General features: G+C 46.1%; 1 protein-coding gene across 1 annotated transcript in view; it reads left to right on the forward strand.

The window, feature by feature from the left end:
• Positions 1-703: 703 nt before the first annotated feature.
• Positions 704-22,059, forward strand: part of SYNPR (synaptoporin) — a 322,200-nt gene continuing 300,844 nt past the window's right edge. The window contains exons 1-2 of the mRNA XM_056524521.1: positions 704-872; positions 973-1,038. Of these exons, the coding sequence (XP_056380496.1) occupies positions 855-872; positions 973-1,038 (84 nt within the window). The 5' untranslated portion in view covers positions 704-854. The remainder of the gene's footprint in view (positions 873-972; positions 1,039-22,059) is intronic.

Below are 22,059 nucleotides of genomic sequence, written 5' to 3' on the forward strand. Positions count from 1 at the left end.
TTCAGAACTATTAAAGCGTACCTATCATATCACAGATAAAATAATGCTTCCATATGTTACTCACTAGGTCATGCAAATGTTTTACATGTCTTTTTTATGTGTCTATCGTCTGTGTTTGGCTCACAAAGTTTCTGTTCTTCTGCTCACTCATTCTTACTGCTTACAGATCCGCTGCTCAGGATTCCTCCCTGAGTCTGCTGTGCAGTGCTGGGTCTTTTCATTCAATCACGTAGGTTTTGCCAAGATCTACAACATTAAAAAGTTTTTGATTCTGCCAGTGTCTATTCAAGGGATTGGAGGCAATTAATATTTTAGCTATTTGCTGTTCACAGTAAAGATGGCACAGATGAGCTGGAAATCATGATAATGGGATAATATGTTTGTAAGATGATCTCACATACAACCGGCATAGGGAACTTACTGACCTATGACAAACAATTCCCAAACAATGCAACTGAGGTAATAGAAATTTGTGGTTCATCGTAATGCGTCAAAGATTTTGGAAACGCTGGTTAAAAAAATGTAATATGATGAAAACACCATTCACATCCATCGGGTAATTCAAAGCCTGTGAACTGCAATCATCACTTTCTATAGGAAAGACATCAGCAGGTCAGTATGCAAGCAGCATGAATTGTGATGTGTTCTTCATGTGATGTGATGTGCTCATACATGGCTGTCTTTAGGACCCAGAGGGACGGTTTGCTTTCCCTGCTCACTCTCACTGTGTTGCTGGCTATGTTAGAATAAAAGTATGCGATGAGCGCTGCCTTCCCGCGTATATGGTTGAAGCGACTGAGTGTAAGGCTTTATTATAGAAACATTTCAACTTGTTTGGCCACAGAAAAGACAGGATGGACATTTTGAATCAGGTAAGAGCACGCTGTGTACGGGGGGCGATTGTTGATCTCATCCCATTGTGTTATGTATTACAACAATCAATGGTAAACATATTTTTTATTTCTCTTCAAGATTGGAACATCGGGGACTTTTCGAATAGTTAAAGAGCCCTTGGCTTTCCTTCGCATCTTGGAATGGGTAAGTTATCACCCTTTTGTCATTAAAGATCCCCCCCCCCCCCAACCCTAGCGTGTGATATAGGGAGGGGGGAGGGATATTTTGGAACACCTGTCTTGCAGTCATATCTATAGAATGTGCCAACAAAGTCATATCGGTCTAGAAATTGAGAAATACTATCTGTTGTGGCTGCTTCGGTAATGTATGTGTAACTACGAGGTTTCTTGGTTAGGATGTTGGAATACTTCAGGCTTTTTTGGCAACATGAAAATATATCATTCCTTATATTTGTAGCATGTAAGATCAAAATAGATGGTAAAAAGATAGATATAACGAGAGCGAGAGAGAGAGAGAGAGAGAGAGAGAGAGAGAGAGAGAGAGAGATATGATAGACCGATATTGACATAGATCGACCAATAGATCAGTGCTAGGTTTGGCACAGCTTTTTGTGATATGACTATATGCCATAACAGTGCACACACATAAACAAAACAGTCAAATACAAAATTCCCCTCTGCTGTACAAATACATAAATGCACGATCGTGCCATCAAAATTGTTAAATATCTGGAAAACCCCCAGCTGCTGCTAGAGAAAAACACTCCTAGGTTGCCGTCAATCACTCCTCTTCTTGAAGTCTTTACTATAGATGAATGTGTAAGACAGCTTTATTATCTAAGAGATTCTGCAGCAGCCTAGACCCCCTCCTTTTCTTGACCCCCTTTTATTTTGGACCTGGGAGTCGAGTGGTGTAAATATTTTATTACATAACCTGTGCCTATTTAGGGATGGCTTGGTAACTAGCTCAATAAAATCATTTGTCCCTCAGCGTGTGACCTGTCAGAATGATTTCTGCTACAAAACCGGAGAATCATGTAGTGTAACAGGACGGATGGATAGACACATGGATAGAAGGATAGATGGAGAGAAGGATAGATAGATCTAAGACATTCTGCACAATGCTCTACCTGTGTTATCTTCTTCGCCAAGCAATAAGCATCTAATTATAGATCTAAGTGTCACCAGACCTGAGGAATTTGGGTCCTGGCTGGATTTGACTCCCTTATAATTATGATTCAGTGCTGTGTCTATTATGGCAGAACAATGAAAAAGAGATGTAATTGGCTGGCTGATGTCACTGTTTATTTCTCTGATCCTTATCAGTGGTGATATTTGCAGGTCACATGACTTGCATTGCCAGTAGGGCTCAAGTCCCACAGAACGCAGCTGAACGGAAAGTTCAGAGCACGTCATATGGCATTAATCAGACTTCCTTAGCTAGGAACGCACTAGATATTTAGGGGGCAGCCTGATAAAATTGTGCAAATTCTTGAATTTTTTTTTATCCAATGCGAAATTATTACGAATTCTAGTGTGTGTTGGGATTTATGCATTCTGCGTTTTTGGAATTATATTGTTTTATGTGTTCTTGTGTGCATTTATGAGGAAATTGTATGAATTATTTCAATAATTGTTTAATAAATCAAGGTTCATATCAAAAGTTCTAAAAGGCTAATAACTGCTATTATAAATTACTTTACATTGTATCCGCCTATATCTTTTGTAATTAGGCCAACAGGTGATGTGGACTTACTGGGTTGCTATGGGATTTTGCACACAAATTTAAGGAGGTGTGGACTTTCCTACAGGGAATCCCAGGTCGCTTCCCCAGGGGTAGTCCCCATTAGCAGTGGCTGGCATGTAGATGGAAAGTAGATACCAAGACTCGGTGCCAACAACATAGGCAGAAATTAGAGGTCTGACTGCCACTGCATGGGTTAAGGCAGTCATTGAGAGGTCAGGACAGGAAGCAAAGGGTTAGATATGGTCAAATTAAGAAGGCAGTTCTGTACAAGAGAAGCACAGGCAAGCATCTTTGGAGGCAGCGGAAACCAAATGTTTTGTAATGTTTTGCCCCAGAGCATTGTGAGCAGGGCTGCCATCAGAAATTATGGGGCCCCTTACACAGCTCAAGGTCTGGGCCACCCTCCCTCCTCTCCCCATGGCACACACTGGATTTTATCATAGTATCAGGCTCAGAAACATAAAATAATACCTCCACTGCAGGACAACATATCACTCTGGCAGTGACTAAATAATACCATCGTACTGTAAGGAAATAAAACCACCATACACAGACCAGTATCACTAATAACACTACTATACAATGGACAAGTAATTGCACCACACCATGACCACTACCATTACCACTGCTATATTGTTATTGAATAAATACCACTATACAAAGACCTATACCCCTCTAAGGGTAGAGTTACACACAGCACATCCGCAGCATATTTGACTCTGCAGATGCACTACCGGCAGTCACAGAGTGTGCAGAATGTTTTCCCTGCTGTGGTCGGGTAGCTCTGTCTGTCAGCTCGTGACTGCAGGCATGAAATCTGCCACTACGGGTGGACACTCAGAGCTACAGGGAGTAGTTAGCTTGCTCTGTGACTGCCGGCAGTACATCTGCAACATCAAATATGCTGTGGATGTGCTGTAAATGGCCCATAGAATGGCCATACAGAATATCACCAGCTGTACACAGGTGCTGCAGACCGTATAAAAGATTATAGGTACATACTCACAGGGGGCCATTTCTTATAAGAATCGTTAACTTTTCTCTTTCGTCTCCATCTGTCCTGTGTCATCATTAAGACGTCTCCTAATCACAACACGTCTCCACCATAGTACTAGGCCCCCTCACATTGCCCCCGTACAGCATTAGTCCCCTCTGTCTACATATAGTATTAGGTCCCCTTACATTCCCATATAGCATAAGGCTCTCACATTGCCCTTAGAGTAGTAGGTTCCCTCACATTGCCCCCATAGATTATTACTAGGCCCCCTTACATTGCCCCACAGATTATTTTCAGGCCCCCTTACATTACCCCCATAGATTACTTTTAGGCCCCCTTACATTGCCCCATAGATTACATTTAGGTCCCCTTACATTGCTCCATAGATTACTAATAGGCCATTTTTGCATTGCCCCATAGATTATCAATAGGCCACCTTACATTGCCCCCATAGAGAATTAATAGGCCCCCTTACATTGCCCTCATTAATGATTAGGCCCCCTTACTTTGCCCCCATTGAATATTAGGCTCCCTTACATTGCCCCCCTTGATTATGCCCCCTAACATTGCCTCCATTAATTATTAGGCCCCTAACATTGCCCGAGTTAAATATGAGGCCCCCTTACATTGCCCCCTTGATTATGCCACTAACATTGCCCCCACTAATTATTAGGCACCTTACATTGTCCCCATTGAATATTAGGCCCCATGACATTGCCCGCTCCCCCCCTTGATTATGCCCCCTAACATTGCCCCCATTAATTATTAGGCCCCCGTACATTGCCTCCATTGATTATTAGGCCCTTAATATTGCCCCATTGAAAAGAATAAAAAAACACCACTAACCTCTCCTTCGTTTCCCTGCAGCTCCAGTCGCTCATCTTCTGTCTCTGCCTCCTGTGCAGACAGCGTCATTAGGAGCCGCTGCCGCACGGGAAGCCCAGGCTAGAGTTACAGGACAGAGCTGCTGGCTCCTTCCTGTCACATGTGCCGCCATCATGGCACATGTTCAACACTTCGTCTTAAAGGCACACTCAGTGTTAAAAGTTGCGGCCACTCAGGGATTCGGAATCCCCTTCACCTGTGCCCCCGGTCGCAGGGAGTGCCGCGGGGCCCGCAGGTAAAGGGTCCGGTTACCCCACTGCAGGGAACGTGCCACCATGGTTCCTTGCATGGAGTTACCAGCAGGGTGCAGCAATAGGGCTCTGGGCCTCTTACTGGGGTACTGGCTGTACCCCCCTGATGGCAGCTCTGATTGTGAGAAGGTTCCTTTACAGGCTGGGACACAATTGGCATTGTTTAAGGTCAGGGACATCTAGTGCGTATAGTCTCTTTAAGATGTCAAGAGCCAGCACATTTATGCAACCACAAAACAGAGCAGCTAGAGTGCCAGAGAGGAGAATGCCAAGTTCAGTATGACAGCAACCTCCTATTAACACCATCCCTTCTTTGACTTGTGAAGAAGTGGTTGATGCAAAATATGAATAAGGGCAGGGGCATGAATGTTTTTCACTGGTTCCCAAGATCTCTCCTCAGTACAGTCAATGAGACAAAACAGTTTGCCTCTGGATTTCTTGTACAGAATATGTTTGATCTAATACTCAGCACCAGGGCCAGGGGATTATTAAAGGGGTATTCCAGGATTTTTTTTTTACTTGACTGTGCTACAGGGGCTGTAAAGTTAGTGTAGTTCATAATATAGTGTCTGTACCTCTGTGTGACGGTGGTCTCTCAATTATTTTGTGATTTTCACCCCAATATTTATTTTTAACAGCATATAAAATGACTTAGGTCTCGAGTTTTCCCAGGTTGCAGTGTGTCAAGACTGTCATGATGCCGGCTGGCAGGAGGTGGATCCTCTGTGCCAGAGAGGGATTGGCGTGGACCGTGCTAGTGGACTGGTTCTAAGTCACTACTGGTTTTCACCAGAGCCCGCCGCAAAGCAGGATGGACTTGCTGCGGCGGTAGTGACCAGGTCGTATCCACTAGCAACGGCTCAACCTCTCTGGCTGCTGAAGATAGGCGCGGTACAAGGGAGTAGACAGAAGCAAGGTCGGACGTAGCAGAAGGTCGGGGGCAGGCGGCAAGGTTCGTAGTCAGGGTGGATAGCAGAAGTACAGGTACACAGGCTTTGGACACACAAAACGCTTTCACTGGCACAAGGCAACAAGATCCGGCAAGGGAGTGCATGGGAGGAGGTCAGATAAAGGCAGGGAGCAGATGGAAGCCAATTAAGCTAATTGGGCCAGGCACCAATCATTGGTGCACTGGCCCTTTAAGTCTCAGGGAGCTGGCGCGCGCGCGCCCTAGAGAGCGGAGCCGCGCGCGCCAGCACATGACAGCAGGGGACGGGAACGGGTAAGTGACCTGGGATGCGATTCGCGAGCGGGCGCGTCCCGCTGTGCGAATCGCATCCCCGACGGCCATGACAGTGCAGCGCTCCCAGTCAGCGGGACCGACCGGGGCGCTGCGGAGAGAGAGACGCCGTACGCGCTCCGGGGAGGAGCGGGGACCCGGAGCGCTAGGCGTAACAGTACCCCCCCCCTTAGGTCTCCCCTTCTCTTTGTCCGGTAACTGCCTCCCCTGGGATGAGGACACCGGGAAAGGATGGAGGGATTCCTCAACGGCAGGCAGTACAGCAGGAGTGGGAATGGGGAGGGAGGGCAGAGGGCGAGGCCTGGCACGGGGCAGTGTGACACCAGGACGAGGGCCATGAGGAGGCACCGAGGCTTGCCTGACTGGACTGGGAGGGGGGAAGAGGCACTTCTTAAGGCGGGCAGAGTCCATAACGACCTTAGGGAGACCGGATACAGGAGGAACCACAGGGTCACGGCAGGGAGTACTGGTAACCGGTTTAAGGCAGTCCTTGTAGCAAGAGGTACCCCAGCTCTTGATCTCCCCTGTGGACCAATCCAGGGTTGGGGAATGGTGTAGAAGCCAGGGTAGTCCAAGGAGAACTTCAGAAGTGCAATTGGGGAGGACCAAAAACTCAATTTTCTCATGATGAGGTCCGATGCACATTAGGAGGGGCTTCGTGCGGAAACGCACGGTGCAATCCAACCTGGCTCCGTTGACCGCGGAAATGTGGATTGGCTTGACAAGACGGGTCACCGGGATGCGGAATTTATTCACCAAGGACTCCCGAATAAAATTCCCAGAGGCACCAGAGTCCAGGCAGGCCACGGCTGAGAGGGAAGAGCTGGCTGAAGAAGAAATCCGTACAGGCACCGTGAGACGTGGAGAAGCCGACTTAGCATCAAGAGACGCCACACCCACGAGAGCTGGGTGCGAGCGTGCGTTTCCCAGACGTGGAGGACGGATGGGGCAATCCACCAAAAAATGTTCGGTACTGGCACAGTACAGACAAAGATTCTCTTCCTTACGGCGATTCCTCTCTTCCAGGGTCAGGCGAGACCGATCCACTTGCATGGCCTCCTCGGCGGGAGGCCTAGGCGCAGATTGCAATGGAGACTGTGGGAGAGGTGTCCAGAGATCTAAGTCTTTTTCCTGGCGGAGCTCTTGATGCCTCTCAGAAAAACGCATGTCAATGCGAGTGGCTAGATGAATGAGTTCATGCAGGTTGGTAGGAGTATCTCGTGCGGCCAGAACATCTTTAATGTTGCTGGATAGGCCTTTTTTAAAGGTCGCGCAGAGGGCCTCATTATTCCAGGAAAGTTCAGAAGCAAGAGTACGGAATTGTATAGCGTACTCGCCAACGGAAGAATTACCCTGGACCAGGTTCAACAGGGCAGTCTCAGCAGAAGAGGCTCGGGCAGGTTCCTCAAAGACACTTCGAATTTCCGAGAAGAAGGAGTGTACAGAGGCAGTGACGGGGTCATTGCGGTCCCAGAGCGGTGTGGCCCATGACAGGGCTTTTCCAGACAGAAGGCTGACTACGAAAGCCACCTTAGACCTTTCAGTAGGAAACTGGTCCGACATCATCTCCAAGTGCAGGGAACATTGCGAAAGAAAGCCACGGCAAAACTTAGAGTCCCCATTAAATTTGTCCGGCAAGGACAGGCGGAGGCTAGGAGTGGCCACTCGCTGCGGAAGAGGTGCAGGAGCTGGCGGAGGAGATGGTTGCTGCTGCTGTAGCTGAGACTGAATCTGCTGTAGCTGCGACTGGAGTTGCTGAGTCATGGTGGTCAAGTACGACAGCTGGTGATCTTGTTGGGCAATCTGTCGGGCTTGCTGGGCGACCAGTGTGGGGAGGTCGGCGACAACAGGCAGAGGAACTTCAGCGGGATCCATGGCCGGATCTACTGTCACGATGCCGGCTGGCAGGAGGTGGATCCTCTGTGCCAGAGAGGGATTGGCGTGGACCGTGCTAGTGGACCGGTTCTAAGTCACTACTGGTTTTCACCAGAGCCCGCCGCAAAGCGGGATGGACTTGCTGCGGCGGTAGTGACCAGGTCGTATCCACTAGCAACGGCTCAACCTCTCTGGCTGCTGAAGATAGGCGCGGTACAAGGGAGTAGACAGAAGCAAGGTCGGACGTAGCAGAAGGTCGGGGGCAGGCGGCAAGGTTCGTAGTCAGGGTGGATAGCAGAAGTACAGGTACACAGGCTTTGGACACACAAAACGCTTTCACTGGCACAAGGCAACAAGATCCGGCAAGGGAGTGCATGGGAGGAGGTCAGATAAAGGCAGGAAGCAGATGGAAGCCAATTAAGCTAATTGGGCCAGGCACCAATCCTTGGTGCACTGGCCCTTTAAGTCTCAGGGAGCTGGCGCGCGCGCGCCCTAGAGAGCGGAGCCGCGCGCGCCAGCACATGACAGCAGGGGACGGGAACGGGTAAGTGACCTGGGATGCGATTCGCGAGCGGGCGCGTCCCGCTGTGCGAATCGCATCCCTGACGGCCATGACAGTGCAGCGCTCCCGGTCAGCGGGACCGACCGGGGCGCTGCGGAGAGAGAGACGCCGTACGCGCTCCGGGGAGGAGCGGGGACCCGGAGCGCTAGGCGTAACAAAGACGTAACATCACTAGTCAGTTGTCCTGCTTCAATGGGAGGTGTGAATGCTGGGTAAGGGAGAGAACATTTTGCAACAGTTGTAGGCACCCTGGTTAGAAAACAGTGGTCTTTTGAATGGATGCACCTCATTTGTGTTTCAATGGGTGGAGCGACTGATGTGTGGTAGGGAAGAAAGTGACCTTACACTTACAAACAATGAACTATGGGATGTGTAGTTTGAGAGAACGAACTCCAACAGGAAATACCCAGTTCACAAAAAGATAGCCACAGCATTATGGTTATCTCATAACATAGCCATTTAGCCCCAAGACAAGCACACATCCTTCTAAGCATGTCCATTACTGTCTGGCAGGTAAGTACAAAAATCCCCTTATAGTGGATAACCCCTTTAAGTGGAACAGTGATTAGGAATATGTGGTTTGGGAAGAGAAGCATGGAGAAAATTAGGGTATGTCCACAAGTACCAGAAATCTTGCAGTCTATCTGACCTGGGTACAGATTTTGAGATCCACAGCGTGTCATTTTCTGTTGGGGATTTATCTATGTTTTGGGAGGAGCAGGTACAGTATGTTATGGATTTTATTGCTAAGAACTGAAGTTCGAGCTGGACAGTGCTGGCCCAGGGAAGCTGCCTCTTTTGCCCCGCATTATGATCGCCCTGGATATCTATAAGTAAGCAGTAATGTAAAGCTTTAACCCACTGTTCTGTTATTTTATTTTTTTCTCGATGAGCATGTTTGTGTTGATGATGAAAGCCAAACATTGTCTCTGGGCAAAAATTGAGGGGAGGTCCTAGATTTCTTGCCTGAATTTTTCTTGTAATTTTTTACTTCTTTTAACCTCAGAAGGCGCATAATTTATTTTTTTTTACTTTGGGTGTCATCCATAGACAAAAGAAAGGGACACATTTTAGGTGAATTTCCTAGTGTGATTTACACAGTTATCATGCTGAAAGAGGATAAGGAAACTCTCCAGAATCTTATATATTTGCTCAGTTTGATCTTTGGAAGGAAGATGATTGGCCAAGGAAAAATTTAATTTGACCTACAATAATTTTCAATGTGCACATTAAAGACAAAGGGGGCTTTATCAAAGCATCTACACCAGTTTCCTGGCATAAAATGTGACAAATGTTTCCAAAGGTTCATTTTGTTGATCGCACTAGTTCTCACTTCTAAAACCCACTAAAATCATAAGTTATTGGACGGTGAAGCAGACGGCATTGCCCTCCACTCCCCAGGCTTCTATGCAGAGAAATAGACAGATCTCCCAGCTGGCCAGGGAGTGGAGTGCAATGGCAGCAGCTTCCAAGTCTAATAACTCATGATCACAGTGGATTTCAGAACTGAGATCCTGTGCGATCAAAAACACTTTTGAGAAGAAATATGAAAAAAAGAAGACTGTTGTTTAAAGGGGAATTCCCATCTCAGCTGGCTATTTGCTATCCATAGCAACCCCCAATGATCCTGACATAATTGTCCCCAAAATGAATGCAGTGCACGGCACATGTGCGACCACCACTCCATTCATCAGGGAGATACCAAGCTTTCATCAAATACCCTTTTAGGAGAAACACAATTTAACCGAGAGACTGATTTAGTCTGCGGTGTCCAGTTTTTGGAATTGGCCCCTTTTTCTAATGAGAGTTGTTGAAGGCACCACCAATGAAGAGGAGTGGGGAATATATTTGTCATTATTAATTAGCAATCCCAAAAAATTTGGATGGCTTTAAAGGGGTAACCCCAAGAAAAAAGTTATTCCTTCTTCACAGGAACACTGGAACCCTCAGCGACCCTGATATTGAAGGACAATTGACCCCTCAGATGCCGTGATCAATACAGAACACGGCATCTGCAGCCTCGCGGTCACTAAAATGGATGATCAGATCGCCCACAGCGCTGCCACGATGATTCGATCATCCAGCACGGCAGACGGAGGTCCCCTCACCTGGCTCCGCTGCCTTCCGGGAGTTTTCTGCTCTGATCTGCCTTCCCACAGACTAGAGCAGAAGATGACCGATAACCCTGATCAGTGCTATGTCCTGTAAATAGCACTGAACAGGATTAGCAATCGAGTGATTGCTATAAATAGTCCCCTATGGGGACTATTAAAGTGTAAAATAAAAGTAAAAAAAAGTAAAAAAATAAATAAAAAAAATTTGAAAAACCCCCTCCCCCAATAAAAACGCAAATTGTCTTATTTTCCCTATTTCACCCCAAAAAGTGTTAAAAAATATTTTATATACATATTTGGTATCGCCGCGTGCGTAAATATCTGAACTATTAAAATAAAATGTTAATATAAAAGAGTTATGATTTTTTGAAGGCGAGGAGGAAAAAACAAAAACGTTAAAATTAAATTGTCTGCGTCCTTAAGGCCCAAATGGGCTGCGTCCTTAAAGGGTTAAGGTAATACAAGGCTACGCACATATTATGAAGGCAGCATATGTGGTGGCATTTGGATAGAGAGGACCAGGGAACCAGGCGCTGCTTCTTTCAGAAAGTACTTCAAAGTGCAAGATGTATAATAACCAAAGAGCTTTTATTGTGCAAATACATATAAGATAATGATGCATTTCAAGGCTGGCTTTCCCCTTCCTCAGATAATCTAGTGGACTAAAGGCGCCAAGATGGGGGATGACAAGGTCAAGGGGAGGTAATATGTGATGTCACTTCCATTATATCACATAGCCAAAAAAGGGTCAAAATAGACATTTAAATACATAAGAATTCCATACAGAAGAACAACCATATGTGTACAGCATAATAAACATTCATACATTAATACAGTGCAAGCTGCTGCCTCATCCCGGCAGCAATAATTGAGAACTTGGCTCTAATATGACACTGCATCTGTTTATAAACAGCACGTGTCAGGCGCCTGAAAGATCTCCGCAATCTGGATGTGCCTGAATCCTTCAGGTAGAGCCCGTAACCAGGGACACATTGGTATGCATATGGTCACGTGACTTGTAGCAACCAATCACGCTGGGGGGCATGATCCTGCTGGACGGAGTCTGTATTGCGATCGCTGGTTGTCGGGGGGCAGTAAGCAGGAGCGTCAGCAAACAGTGTGGCCGGTGATTGGTGTGAAAAAGCTTTATCTGTAGAATAGAGGAGAACATATATAAGTGGCAACAATGTTATGTATTTACTTTTGGCATTTATCGTAGTCAAATTGGAGGTATGGTAAGTGCAATTGCTTGGTGACATTATAAATATATTATGGAGGGTTAAGATCGATAGAGTGAGTTTGCATCATGAGTAGTAAAAACAAGTGACGTGATAAAAAACGGTGACAGTAGTATTAAAGTTACCCAAACAATCTTATCTCTGTATGCACTGTGTATTGGCCTCTTCGATTTTTGGGGGGAGACCAAACAGTCCTGTTGGCTCAGATCTCTTGCTCTGTTTAGAGTTGCCTTGACAAGTTTCTTGGGGTATTGTTTTTGCTGAGAATCTGGCTTCCACGACCTTGCTTTGTTTTTCAAAGTTGCTCTGTAAGGTGCAGTTTCAGTGGATTCTTTTAAATTGTCCGTAAGGTATATTGGTGAGTCATTTTTTAAAATATGCACTGCTAAAATCCAAATTGCTTTAGCTATCCACAGCCTTAAAAAAGTCTTAGTGCGTAAAGTTGGGAGTCATCATGGACTACCACTACATCCAGGAACTCCACATTATATTAAAAAATGGACTGGGTAAAAGTAAGCCCCCATTGTTGTCAGAAAGATAAAGTAAAAAATTGTTTAGTTCAAAAATATTCCCATCCCACATAAAGAAGATGTTGTCAATGTACCTCTTGTAGAAACGACAATGTTGGAAAAGCGGATGTGTGTATACAAAGGACTCTTCAAATAGGCCCACAAATAAATTAGCAAAGCTAAGTGCCATTTGTATGCCCATGGCAGTGCCAGTATAATGCGAATAAATTTGTCATTGGTATTCAAAGTAATTGTGTTTTATGCCTCTGACATGCTTGCATCTTCTAATAGATAGTGGTTAACTGCATCAATACCCAAATTTTGGTTGATTACTGTATATATTGACGAGATGTCCATTGTGACCAGATGATACTCGTCGTCCCATGGTGTATCTACAATATTGTTAATGAATTCTGCGGTGCCCTTCAAAAAGGATTTTAGACTCAACACATAATTTAGGAGTAAAAGGTCTAAGTAGTGGGACAAATTGGATGTTAATGAGTTGATGCCCGGCACTATGGGGCGACCTGAGTTTTTTTTCAAACACTTACACAAAAAATTGGGTGAACTCAACAGAGACAGGGAGGACTACAGGTCTGATAACTTCAGATATTGGTTAGAAAATCAACCCCAGAATGCTCAGGAAATTGAGAAAACATCAACATCTAGGGCCACTGACACTCTCAAACCTCCCCCCTAAGCACAACAACTCTACATCACGTAAAAGGCTACCTTCTAATCAACATAGAAATAATACCCCGAGGGGACAACAACAAAAAAAGTAATAATAATATTCCTGGAGGGCAACAGCACTCATACACTTTTGTGGCATCTAATTATCATAAAAATAATAACAATCCTCAACACAGAGGACAAGAGCGCCAGAATACCAAATCCACGTCATCAGAATCCAAAGCAAGGGGAATGCTTGCTCCAGAACCTATACATATATCTACCATTACCCCACACTCTACCACCATAACTACGGTCAATGATACTTCTCATAACCATTGTGGTAGTTAATAGAAAAAAATTCTCAAAACATGGCGCTTCTCCCATAAAATATTTTCTTTATTTGAACATCAAAGGTATAACAGGATGGTGATAGCACTTTCAACACGTTTCTAGCTCGTACCGAGCTCTTTATCAAGATGTGCATACAAATACATAGCCAGGACACATTATAAAGAGGCATACTAATGAGTGGACAAGCTGTCAATTTGCCCGGGAAACTGGTACACCCAGACCTTGGCTTCACTTTAGTGAGTCCCAAGATGGCAATTCTGGGGCTTCCTGTGTTACATAACATTATACAATTACATAAAGGGTTCCAATATGATAAAAAGTGAAAAACCTGTCATTGACATGGTTAATAATAATTTAATAAAAATTGTGACAGTTCTCAAATGCATATAAAATCATGAAAAACAAGAGGAAAGAAATTCTACTAAAAGTTGCAGACGTATGTGTGGGAAACAGTACATAGTGAGAACGGTCCAGGCTCTCAGATGCAGAATCAACAAGCATTGTCAAAATATTAGAAATCCTTTCCTTCTGCAAGGGTTTTCGAGGCATTGTGCCACTAAACATGTGGATAATATGCAACCCTCCAAAGTAACTCCAATCGACCACATACAAGTACAGTTACCAACAGATTTGATATTTTACAGAAAAGAGAGATCTTCTGGATTTATAAGATGGGAACGCTGACCCCAGAAGGCCTTAACGAGATCCAGGAAACCATAATTCTGTCACGATTCGGCAGGCTGGAGGTGGATCCTCTGTGCCAGAGAGGGATTGGCGTGGACCGTGTCGGTGGACCGGTTCTAAGTTGCTACTGGTATTCACCAGAGCCCGCCGCAAAGCGGGATGGTCTTGCAGCGGCGGTAGCAACCAGGTCGTATCCACCGGCAACGGCTCAACCTCTCTGACTGCTGAGATAAGCGCGGTACAAGGGAGTAGACAAGAGCAAGGTCAGACGTAGCAGAAGGTCGGGACAGGCGGCAAGGTTCGTAGTCAATGGTGGAATAGCAGGAGGTCTGGAACACAGTATGGATAACACAGTAAAGCTTTCTCAAGGCACAAGGCAACAAGATCCGGCAAGGGAGTGCAGGGGAAGTGAGGTATAAGTAGGGCATGGAACAGGTGCAAGCTAATCAGGGTGATTGGGCCAGGCACCATCATTGGTGCACTGGCCCTTTAAATCTCAGAGAGCTGGCGCGCGCGGCTCCGCTCTCTAGGGCTCTCCAGAGCATGACAGCCGGGGACCGGGACAGGTAAGTGACTTGGGATGCGATTCGCGGGCGGGCGCGTCCCGCTATGCGAATCGCATCCCCGCCGGCAATGTCAGTGCAGCGCTCCCGGTCAGCTGGTCTGACCGGGGCGCTGCAGGGAGAGAAACGCCACGAGCGCTTCGGGGAGGAGCAGGGACCCGGAGCGCTCAGCGTAACAGTACCCCCTCCCCCTTAGGTCTCCCCCTCTTTTTGTCGGGATGTCGCTCCACACAGGACGAGGACATCGGGAGCGACTGTAGAGTCTCCCTCCGGGGGACAGCGAAGTCCTGGGTATGCCCATGCACGGCAGACAGTCCAGAAGGCGTGGGAATGGGGAGGGGGGGCAGAGGGTGAGGCTTGGCACGGGGCAGAGTGTCACCAGGACGGAGGCTATAAGGAGGCACGGCACAGTCCTTATAATCCTTTGGGAGATCAGGCACAGGAGGAGACACTGAGGCTCGACAGGCGGGGCTGGGAGCAGAAGTGAGGCATTTCTTGAGGCAAACAGTACCCCAATTCTTGATCTCCCCGGTGGTCCAGTCAAGGGTGGGAGAATGATGCTGGAGCCATGGCAGACCGAGGAGGACTTCAGAGGTGCAGCAGGGCAAAACCAAAAATCAATCTTCTCGAGATGTGGTCCAATGTTCATCAGCAGGGGCACTGTGCGATAACGCACAGTGCAGTGCAACTTGACGCCGTTGACTGAAGAAATGTAGAGCGGCTTGATGAGACGGGTCACCGGGATGCAGTGCCTATCAAGCAAAGAGGCCAGAATAAAATTTCCGGAAGAACCAGAGTCCAAGACGGCCACGGCAGAGAAGGAGGAGTTGGCAGAAGGAGAAATCCGTACGGGCACAGTGAGACATGGAGAAGTAGACTCCGTACCCAGAGACGCCAGGCCCACATGAGCAGGTTGCGTGCGTGCATTTTCCAGACATGGGGGACGAATAGGGCAATCCACCAAGAAATGTTCGGTACTAGTGCAGTACAGACATAGATTTTTATCCCTACGGCGAGACCTCTCTTCAAGAGTCAGGCGAGACCGATCTACTTGCATAGGCTCCTTGGCGGGAGGCACAGGGGTAGATTGCAAGGGATACCGTGAGAGAGGTGCCCAGGGATTAAGGTCTTTTTCCTGGCGGAGTTCCTGGTGTCTTTCCAAAAAACGCATGTCAATGCGGGTGGCCAAATGGATAAGTTCATGCAGGTTGGCAGGAATTTCTCATGCGGCCAGCACATCTTTGATGTTACTGGATAGGCCTTTTTTAAAGGTCGCGCAGAGAGCCTCGTTGTTCTAAGATAATTCGGAAGCGAGAGTACGAAATCGGATGGCGTACTCGCCTACTGAAGAATTACCCTGGACCATGTTCAGCAGGGCAGTCTCGGCAGAAGAAGCTCGGGCTGGTTCCTCGAAGACACTGCGAACCTCAGAGAAGAAGGAGTGTACAGTGGCGGTGACAGGGTCATCGCAGTCCCAGAGCGGTGTGGCCCAAGACAAAGCCTTCCCAGACAGGAGACTGACCACGAAAGCCACCTTCGACCGTTCTGTAGGAAATTGGTCCGACAACATCTCCAAATGTAGGGAACATTGTGACAGAAAACCACGGCAGAGTCTAGAGTCCCCATCAAATTTGTCCGGCAGGGACAAGCGGAGGTAGGAGCGGCCACTCTCTGCGGAGGAGGTGCAGGAGCTGGCGGAGGAGATGGTAGCTGCTGTTGCAGATGCTGTAGCTGCGACTGAAGTTGCTGTACCATGGTGGACACTTCCGACAGCTGGTGACTTAGAAGGGCGATCTGTCGGGATTGCTGGGCGACCACCGTGGTGAGGTCGGCGACAACTGGCAGGGGAACCTCAGCGGGATCCATGGCCGGATCTACTGTCACGATTCGGCAGGCTGGAGGTGGATCCTCTGTGCCAGAGAGGGATTGGCGTGGACCGTGTCGGTGGACCGGTTCTAAGTTGCTACTGGTATTCACCAGAGCCCGCCGCAAAGCGGGATGGTCTTGCAGCGGCGGTAGCAACCAGGTCGTATCCACCGGCAACGGCTCAACCTCTCTGACTGCTGAGATAAGCGCGGTACAAGGGAGTAGACAAGAGCAAGGTCAGACGTAGCAGAAGGTCGGGACAGGCGGCAAGGTTCGTAGTCAATGGTGGAATAGCAGGAGGTCTGGAACACAGTATGGGTAACACAGTAAAGCTTTCTCAAGGCACAAGGCAACAAGATCCGGCAAGGGAGTGCAGGGGAAGTGAGGTATAAGTAGGGCATGGAACAGGTGCAAGCTAATCAGGGTGATTGGGCCAGGCACCATCATTGGTGCACTGGCCCTTTAAATCTCAGAGAGCTGGCGCGCGCGCCCTAGAGAGCGGAGCCGCGCGCGCCAGAGCATGACAGCCGGGGACCGGGACAGGTAAGTGACTTGGGATGCGATTCGCGGGCGGGCGCATCCCGCTATGCGAATCGCATCCCCGCCCGCAATGTCAGTGCAGCGCTCCCAGTCAGCCGGTCTGACCGGGGCGCTGCAGGGAGAGAAACGCCGCGAGCGCTTCGGGGAGGAGCAGGGACCCGGAGCGCTCGGCGTAACACATTCAATAGAAGAAAACTTGTTCCAACAAATGTTTTTAATTTATAACAACCCCTCCCCCCACACACACCATTTGCATATTCGTAATATTCACATTTTATTTTCGTATATGCGATAATTCACGTATACGGAAATTCGCATATACAAAAATTAGCATAAGAGAAAATTCGCACGCCAGTCTCACACAGTAGTATTAGAGCCTTCTTTACACCACACAAGCTGGAAGCAGAGAGGAATGATCACTGTGATGTGTACTGTGAAAAAAAAAAACGAATATTTGTAATTACGAATATATAGGGCTATATTTACGAATATTCGTGAATTCGTGAATATTCGTGAATTCGCGAATAAGATTCGCATTGCGAGTATTCGCAAGTAAAACACTACACACACACACACACTTTTGAATTAGTCCCCTATATTGCCTTGGTCAAGACCAACAAACCTGCTCCAATATAATGGCAGAACGGTAATGGAAAAATGCAATGAACAAATAATGCCAAGCATACTTAAAAATAGTGCATCCCTGCAAGAACACGATAGATGTGCATATACATCTCCCAAAGTACATAATATGGACAGCACAATTTTTATTTATATAAAAAAAAAGGATAAATGTATTTCCCTTTTTAGTCTCAACCAATGGTGGATAAACCTATGGGAAATCTATAACTTTATACCAATTCCTCCCATCATTTTCGGATTGTAAAACAGTATAAATTGGATGCGCAAACAACACGTGAATAGCACTATGGCCACCACCTTTTTTAGAGTGTGGCAGTGGCATGCAATAAAAAGATGCATAATCATTACCTGAGAAAAAAGGTTTTCCAATGTCAGCTGGCATTTGGTCTGTCACTGCAGCATATACGCAGCATATTGACACTGTAGGATCACTTCATCACAAAGAATTGCGCTTCTTCTAAGTGAATCAATGAATGACATGCACAGATCGTGGAACACCACTCCTCAATAATTTTTTTTTGTCTGCAACTTTTAGTAGAATTTCTTTCCTCTTGGTTTTCATGATTTTATATGCACTTGAGAACTGTCACAATTTTAATCAAATTATTATTAACCATGTCAATGACGGGTTTTTCACTTTTTATCATATTGGAACCCTTTATGTAATTTTATAATGTTATGTAACACAGGAAGCCCCGGAATTGCCATCTTGGGACTCCCTAAAGTGGAGCCAAGGTCTGGGTGTACCAGTTTCCCGAGCAAATTGACAGCTTGTCCACTCATTTGTATGCCTATATCTAATGTGTCCTGGCTATGTATTTGTATGCACATCTTGATAAAGAGCTTGGTAAGAGCTAGAAACACGTTGAAAGTGCTATCACCATCCTGTTATACCTTTCATGTTCAAATAAAGAAAATCTTTTATGGGAGAAGCACGACTTTTGGAGAATTTTTTTCTATAAACTACCACAATATATTTCTTCTTGCTGACCCTTTTGGAGGATCGGTTGCTCCAAGGCTGCTGATTCGCTCAGTAATATGCTGCTCTAGATGTTATGCTCTGAGCATAACCAACTCCGGTGAGCATAACTTATCTACAACCTTTGCTCATATATACAGGGTGGGCCATTTATATGGATACACCTTAATAAAATGGGAATGGTTGGTGACATTAACTTCCTGTTTGTTGCACATTAGTATATGTGAGGGAGGAAACTTTTCAAGATGGGAAGTGACCATGGTGGCCATTTTGAAGTCGGCCATTTTGAATCCATCTTTTGTTTTTTCAATAGGAAGAGGGTTATGTGACACATCAAACTTATTCTGAATTTCACAAGAAAAACAATGATGTGCTTGGTTTTAACATAACTTTATTCTTTCATGAGTTATTTACAAGTTTCTGACCACTTATAAAATGTGTTCAATGTGCTACCCATTGTGTTGGATTGTCAATGCAACCTCTTCCCCAACTCTTCACACACTGATAGCAACACCGCAGGAGAAATGCTAGCACAGGCTTCCAGTATCCGTGGTTTCAGGTGCGGCACATCTCGTATCTTCACTGCATAGACAATTGCCTTTAGATGACCCCAAAGATAAGTGTAAGGGGGTCAGATCGGGAGACCTTGGGGGCTATTCAACTGGCCCACCACGACCAATCCACTTTCCAGGAAACTGTTCATTTAGGAATGCTCGGACCTGGCCCATTCACTGAGTTTTTCCAGCAAGATGGTGCACCACCACATTATGGGTGTCAGGTCCGGGCATTCCTAGATGAACAGTTTCCTGGAAAGTGGATTGATCGTCGTGGGCCAGTTGTATGGCCCCAAGGTCTCCCGATCTGACCCCCTTAGACTTCTTCTTTGGGGTCATCTGAAGGCAATTGTTTATGCTGTGAAGATACAAGATGTGCAGCACCTGAAACTACAGATACTGGAAGCCTGTGCTAGCATTTCTCCTGTGGTGTTGCTATCAGTGTGTGAAGAGTGGGAGAAGAGGGTTGCACTGACAATCCAACACAATGGGAAGCACATTGAACACATTTTATAAGTGGTCAGAAACTTGTAAATAACTCATGAAAGAATACAGTTACGTTAAAACCAAGCACATCATTGTTTTTCTTGTGAAATTCCCAATAAGTTTGATGTGTCACATGACCCTCTTCCTATTGAAAAAACAATAGTTGGATTCAAAATGGTCAACTTCAAAATGGCCGCCATGGTCACCACCCATCTTGAAAAGTCCCCCCCCCCCTCACATATACTAATGTGCCACAAACAAGAAGTTGATATCACGAACCATTACCATTTTATTAAGGTGTATCCATATAAATGGACCACCCTGTACTATGGTAATACACTAGGATCGCGCTCCTCTCTTCTTTTTTTGTCTCTTCAGTTACTTCTCATAACCACACACCTATTAAAACCATTTCTGCTATTCTCAGTCACACCTCTCCTGCCCCTATTGCCATTCCCCAGGACTTGTTGGATTTTGTCGGCAACCATCCTAATGACACCAACCATCTTCCATCTGGTAGATTTTGGTAGCAGTGACACCTCTCTTATTACAGTGCATAATGCCATACCCGCTCCTGCTTCATTTGCATCCGATCATCATTTTTAACACCCCCTGGTCCAGAAATACCCCTTACAGCATTAACCATTCATGACATGTCAGTCTCAGATTTAGAACAACATTTTTAGGCCTTCCCACCACCATGAACATTCCACCAATAATGATACCCACCTTACATACACAGCCAGTAGAAATGGTACATGTAGCACTACCACTAGAGACAAAACTAAAAGACAGATGAAAAGAGGATGCAGAGGAGGAAGAGCAAGAAGATAGGAGAAAGAAAAGGAAAAACTGCAAATATCTACAGAAACAGTAACAACAGTCAAGATTTTAATCTGTCTTAGTATGTTTTGGATGAAATTGTCCTTGCCTACAGGGTCTACCTGAAGGACTCCCCCATCCCGATCGCAGAGATCCCTCGGGCGTCTAATACGTGCTGCTTCTGTTTATAAACAAATGCAGTGTCATATTAGAGCCTCTTTCTCAGTTATTGCTGCCGGGATGCAGCAGCAGATTTCACTGTATTAACTTATACTATGAATGTTTATTATTCTGTACAAATTTGGTTGTTCTTTTGTATGGGATTCTTCTGTGTTTAAATGTCTATTTTGCTCCTTTTTTTGACTATGTGATATAATGGAAGTGACATCACGTATTACCGCCCCTTGACCTCTTTATCCCTCATCTTGGCTTATATAAGGCATGCTGTTTCCTTTAGTCCACTAGATTATCTGAGAAAGGGGCAAGCCAGCCCCCAAACGTGTCATAATCTTGTATGTATTTGCACAATAAAAGTTATTTGGTTATTATACTGTCTTGAATTTTGAAGTACTTTCTGGATGAAGCAGCGCCTGGTTCCCCGGTCCTTTTCTCTCTTCATATCCACGCTGCCCCAAAGATAAGTAATATTATTGTATGCAGGACGCAATTTTGGATAATATAAACGTATTTCTAAGTGTGCAACACTTTTAAGTCTGCAGGATTTAGAACTAGCTGAAAATAAACAAGAGTTATGGTGAGGATGTACAGAACTGATAAGATGAATAAAACAGGTAGACAGGTGACAAAGGACGGAAGTGCTTGTATTTAACACTTTACTTGAAATGAAAACGAGCAATATAAGTACTATATACAATGAAAATATACTTTGACTACTAAGACAAAATATGAACAGGACCGTCTGACCCTTCTTACCCAAAATGGCCCCCTCATGCCCTTATTTGACAGCCCTGCATTTCTCCCAGCACACTCCTGTAACACTTTCCTCACATTCTCCAAGAAAGACTATCCCACACTTCAGACCCTCCTGAAAGACTCCGCACTACAGCCCCTCTCGGACATCCTACAGGGGGCCATAGGATCCTTCAACCACCCACCTCGACCAATATGCTCAACTCCAACACTTCTATTCCTTCGCTAAACACGCCCTACACCTCCACCACCCCCTTACTAAATTTGAACGCCTTTGTGCGTCGACCGCTCCTATCCCCCATGCCATAAGCACCCTCTACTTACTCATTTTAGAAACACAAACAGATGGTCCCACCCCCTTCAAATCCAACTGGGAGAAGGATATAGGTCACCTCATCGCTGACGAAGACTGGACACTTGCTCTTGCCAAATGTCATACCGCCTCTATCTCCTGCAAAGCCCAATAAACTAATTATAAGAAACTGTCCAGATGGTAGAGTCCCAACCCTCCGAGCCATCATGTACCCGAGGACCTCGGACGTATGCTGGAGGTGTTCCTCCGACAGGGGTACAATGCTACACATCTGGTTTACCTGCCCATCACTGTCGACATTTTGGAATAGAGTAATCGATGTCATTCAATGTATAACTAGAGTGCACCTCAAGGACACGCCTGAAACTCTGTTGCTCTCTAT

This window comes from Hyla sarda, chromosome 6 (assembly GCF_029499605.1).
Source record: "Hyla sarda isolate aHylSar1 chromosome 6, aHylSar1.hap1, whole genome shotgun sequence".
Classification (NCBI taxonomy): Eukaryota; Metazoa; Chordata; class Amphibia; order Anura; family Hylidae; genus Hyla; species Hyla sarda.